This window comes from Lactuca sativa, chromosome 5, assembly GCF_002870075.4.
Source record: "Lactuca sativa cultivar Salinas chromosome 5, Lsat_Salinas_v11, whole genome shotgun sequence".
Lineage (NCBI taxonomy): Eukaryota > Viridiplantae > Streptophyta > Magnoliopsida > Asterales > Asteraceae > Lactuca > Lactuca sativa.
Genome location: NC_056627.2, coordinates 262,202,686 through 262,208,176, shown reverse-complemented (window position 1 = coordinate 262,208,176; position 5,491 = coordinate 262,202,686). Strand labels below are relative to the sequence as shown.

The 5,491-nt window shown below is 33.3% G+C and overlaps 1 protein-coding gene across 1 annotated transcript; it reads right to left on the bottom strand.

Moving 5' to 3' along the window:
- Positions 1-497: 497 nt before the first annotated feature.
- On the bottom strand, positions 498-2,330 carry LOC111877410 (uncharacterized protein At4g06744). The gene has a single exon (XM_052771614.1). It carries the CDS (start codon positions 2,273-2,275, stop codon positions 662-664), a length of 1,614 nt encoding a protein of 537 aa, XP_052627574.1. The 5' UTR covers positions 2,276-2,330; the 3' UTR covers positions 498-661.
- Positions 2,331-5,491: the final 3,161 nt, after the last annotated feature.

The window sequence follows — 5,491 nt, the reverse complement described above, 5'->3', positions numbered from 1 at the left end:
ATCCCCAATAGTAATGTTTTGAAGTTTGTTAATTGAATAAGTTTAACATCTTTATCATTTCAAAACGATGTCTTTAGGCTAATCCATACTTGTCTAACGGTCACATTTTTCTTTAGAATCATCTGGAAAAGAGACTCAAAACTTGTTCCATATATCCATATCTTTATGATTGAATCGATTTGATTCTATTAGGTTTTGTCAAAAATGGTCTAAGGTTTATCGTGTGCTTCATCTAGAGATAAAAAAACACTCGACCCTATGCATTTGGTTTCAAAAATCTCTCTCCATGCATTATAATCGAGACGATCAAGGTCTAGAATAAAAAATACCTACATATTTCTCAATAATTGGAATTACATATAGACAAAATACATGTAGGCCCGATTATACAATATGGGCGAAAACACAAAATCAATACAACCCAAAATACAATTAATCCAGAATGGTAGCAAAATACCAATGATGACATTAGGGAAAGAACGATATGATCCCATATGTTACTAAACATTTGCAAAAATATTGATAAATGTACCAAAAAAATACTAGTTACATCGTCCAAACTTGATGAACAATATTAGTTATTTTTAAATATTGAAATAAGAAACAAATTATATCCCTTCACTTTCGCCACTTTTGATCTAATTATGCACATCGACATTAATTAATGCGGCGAAAGTGCACCATAACTTCGCACTACAGGAGCCGGTGTCGGCGACGGAGTAGCCCACTTAACAGCTGATGACTCCGATTGATTAACAGAATACTCTTTGGAGCAAGGTACATAAGTCAAAGATTTTTCATCAGGGCAAGAAGGAAGATTCAAGAAGAAATGAGCACACTCGGCCTTCGATCTTTGATTTGGGAGATCCGAAATGCAGTTCATCTTCACATCAAGAACCCCATTTCTTATCAGTTTCCGACACTGTGGCCCTACCTGAGTGAAATAATTATACGACAGAGTGAAATTCGATAGATTCGGCAGGCTGCACACCGATTCCGGCACATCCCGGTAGAACTTATTGTGAGCCAAGTTCAGAAGCTCCATATTCTTTAAGCACTGAAACGAGTGTGGGATTGGGCCTGTTAGACTGTTGAATCCGACGTCGAACACCATCGATTTCTTCAGAAATCCGATCTCGTATGGCAAACAACCGGTTAACTGGTTGTTCAAGAAAAGAATCTCGAGTAGGGTGTTGGAAGCTCGACCAATACTCCGAGGGATTTCACCGACGAATTTGTTGTTAGCCAGGGTTAGATAAAGTGCCGGCGTGGAGCCAAGGTTTTCAGGGAGTGTTTGCTTGAAATTGTTGTTGTTGATGAAGAGCAAGTCGAGGTCGAGAAGGAAGACTTGTGGAGGTACTACGCCGGAAAAGGTGTTGAACCTGAGGTCGAGGAATAGTAACTGGTTGGCACGGAGGACTTGGTAGGGGAAGCTGCCGGAGAATTTGTTGTTACTGAGGTCGAGCTCGTATAAGTAGCGGAGTTTGCCGATATCGGCGGGGATGGAGCCGGTGAAGTTATTGGAATTTGCATGGAAAAATGCGAGATCTTTCAAACCGGTTAGGAAATCGGTGAGGGTTAGATTTGGGCCAGCCAAATTCTTGTTGTTGAAGTTGACGCCGGCGATGCCCTTTAGTTTAACGTTGGGTACGGTGTCGCAAATGAATCCTTTGTAATTGCGGCAAATATCCTTGCCTTTCCATGTTTTTGTAATGCCTGTGGGATCGCTTGTCACTTTGCTTTTGAAGGCTTGGATTACTTTATAGTCTCTTTCGAGTAGCTTGCTCTCGAAACCACTTGGTGGTTTCGGTGATGGTGGTGGTGGTGGTGGTGGGCTTGGTGGTGGTGGGCTTGGAGGTGGTGGAGGTGGCAGTTTTGGTGATGGTGGTGGTGGTGGGCATGGTGATGGCGGAGGTGGTGGGCTTGGTGAGGGCGGTGGTGGTGAGGGGGGAGGTGGTGATGGTGGTGGTGGTGAGGGCGGAGGTGGTGATGGTGGTGGTGGTTGGCATATAGGAGGGGGAGGGGGAGGGAGTTCACATGAAGGAGGTGGAGGTGGTGGTGGTGGTGGTGGTGGTGGTGGTGGTGGTGGTGGGGGAAGGGGAAAGCAAGAAGGGTGAGGGGCCCAATCGTAATGCTCCAGCTGTGGCGATGGAGGGGCCTCAGCCTCACCACCATCTATGATGATCTTGACTGGTTTTGTAGGAGTAAATTCGCCATTGATAACAAAAAGATGAGTGATGCAAATTAAGACTAGAAACGTACCACTACTACCCATCTCTCTATGTGGAAGAAAGTGGAATCAAGAAAAATGGAGGACTTTGTTGATTTAAATAGATTAAAAGCATGATCTTCATAGCATTGACACATCATATCATATTACTATTTCATTAACCTTTATGTTTTATAAAAGCTATTCTCACTATCTATAAAATTTTAAATGTTAATAATGAGGTTTCATTATTTTAATTGTTTATTTAATCTACAACTTTTATATTAAATCATTAAGAACAAAATGTTTTTATATTCAATATTAAGGTTATTCTTAAGGAAAGTATATTATAAACATGTATTTAATGAATATAATTTCTTATGTATAGTGTTGTGAAAATTTCAACTATGTCCCGACTAATCACTAAGAAGGTGTTTGAGATTGCTTATAAAAAAAGCTTATTAGCTTATTTGATTTTCCAATAAGCAAATAAGCTTAAAATATGTGTTGGGGTAAGTGAAAAATGCTTTTAAAAAGGGCTTTTTGGTAAAGGAGAGTAAACAGTTTTTAAAAAGCAAGAGAATCCTGGCTTTTTAGGGCTTATTGATTTTTTAGCTTTTACCATCTTAAAAGCCAATCAAAACACATTTTTAAAACTGCTTTTAGAAAAAAAATCATAAACCAATAAGCACTTTTCTAAAAAAACACTTTTAAATATAAAAAGCACTCCCAAACACCCTCTAAGTATTACACAACTGAGTAGAGGACGCATAACTATTAATTTTTGCATACACAATGAGTGAAACAGTAGAAAACCATGAAATTTTAACACTTTGAAAAGTTCTATCTCAATAAAAACCATATTTGAAGAATGATTAATGTTTCATTAATCATACTAGGTGTGAGACTCGTATAAAAAACAAATTAATTAAAAAAAATTATATGAAGATATATATATATATATATATATATATATATATATATATATATATATATATACACACACACTAAGTATTTTTTTTATTAAATATCAATGTGTAAATATGAAGTATTTTTTAAAGTTAGTTTCAAAATAAATAAAAACAAAATGATGAATAAATAAATAATTCAATTTATAGTAATAAAACAAACTATAGAGAAATAATTATATTTTGGCCATATGTGTGGTTTAACCACATTTTTTTAGTTTTATCAATGAAAAAACAAAGTTTGATCATTTTTCCTATATAGACCGTTTTGGCCTAAAATGATAATGAACTTTGAAAGAAACATTTCAATTTTTAATGGTTTATATTGAAAGAAACATATTAAAATTTAAAAATATAAGGAAACATATTAATGTTACATTAATTATTTTTTATGATCTATAAGTTATAGTAGTTAATTAAGAAAACTAAAAATTACCATAAAATGACAAGTGAAAATTAAGTTTTAAGAATTAACCACAATTACACACGTGTCAAAATGCATGAGAATATGACAAGTGTCAGAAATAGTTTTTGTTTATTAGAGTAGATAACATTTTTTGTATGATATTAGTGGTATTTCTGAACTTTGTTATGATATTAGTTATATTTAATTTTTTTAAAATTCAACAAATTAACAATTAATGATCCCTGGTTAATCCAATGATTAGTCCCCAACTAGCTGATTAATCATTTAACTCTAGTCTATCGACTAACTAACATCGAACGTTTTTTGCTTCTTTGGTTATGTAAAAATGACAAATAAAACAAAATGAAACAACAAAAGAATACCATTTAACTTGTTTAAACAATAGGGCACCATTATGTAATTAGAGCGATCATTGGTGCTTTACCCAAGTCCCATCCTATGGGATGAAAATAATGGACACATTATGTTAGTATGACCCATGGTTGTCAAAATCACGATTAATATTTTGAAGTTTATATAATTTTTGAACAAAAAATTGAATGTTTCAAATATTTTTCATGGTTTAAAATTATAAATTAAAATTATGCTTCATTTTGTGGGATCTTAGGATCTGGATCCCGATCTTGCAAACCCAAAAACGATCATACGTTGGATCCCGATCTTAACAACCTTGTGTTGTTTCTATTTTTTAATTTTAAAACCAAATAAACAATACAAAAAAAATTAGAATATCACATTATCCATATATAAACATTTGCTTGGAATTTTACAAAAGGAATACGGTGCATAAATTTCTTTTACCGAAATAGTCCCTATAAGAGCGCAAGAGATCCCTGCGTAGCAATCTTTTTTATAGAATAGTCCCTACATGATTACAAAAATGGTCCCTTATGGCAGAATAATATAAAGAAATGATCCATATGTAATATAATTTTATAGAAAAGGTCCCTATACAGAAAAAAATATACATAAATAATCCCTAAATAGTTAAATAAATAGTCCATACAACAAACAACTACAACATAAGTGGTCCCTGTATAATAAAAATTTTAAAGAAAAAATCATTATATTGAAAAAAAAAAGTAACAAAAATGATTAATATAGCAGAAAATGGCAATAGGTTTGGTCAATGTGTAATAGCAAATTTATAGAAATAGTACCAGACTTTCATATTAATCTATTCGGTCGAAAACATAATTAATAAACTCGCCGCAACGTAGGGGCCTCACCATCCGTTATCCATATATAAATATCACATCTTTATTTCTCTCTCATTTTATCGTATCATTTCTTATTATTCTTCTTCTCATTGTTTTGTTTCAAGTCTTTATTTTTAAGATGAGCCATTTTCTTCCTTCCTCGTTTTTATATCATTTTAGTGGATATATAATACGAAGACAAAACTTCAAAATTGGTCCCCATGATATTAAAAAAACTTTGGATAGAAACCAAAAAGTTTCCAACTTACATGGAAGGTTCAAAATCAAGTTTTTTCTATGATCTCAATCTAAACCTCTTATGAGGCTCTCAATTCATGATCTCATTTTATTATGAGACTTTTCTCTAATTAAATCTCAACTTGTAATTGTTTAAAAAAACTCTTACTCTTTTCTCATACCATATAATACTCATAGGAATTTTAAATTTGTTTTCTCTCAAACTTTCTTTAATAACTTAGTCATCAATCTCTATCATAATAGTAACCCGGTTAAGTAATACATCGACTTATCATGTAGATTAATGCAATCCTACTATAATAATGTCTGAAACTCCCACTATTTGTTGTAGTGCATAATATTTACATGTATCTCAAACATGTTTATAAATCTCCAAACTTTGGTCATTAAAGACCATTCTACAATTCAAAATCATATTGATTGTTAAAGC

Bases quoted from the DNA above. Each gene is read 5' to 3' on its own strand.
- LOC111877410 (XM_052771614.1), bottom strand. From the start codon at position 2,275: ATGGGTAGTAGTGGTACGTTTCTAGTCTTAATTTGCATCACTCATCTT.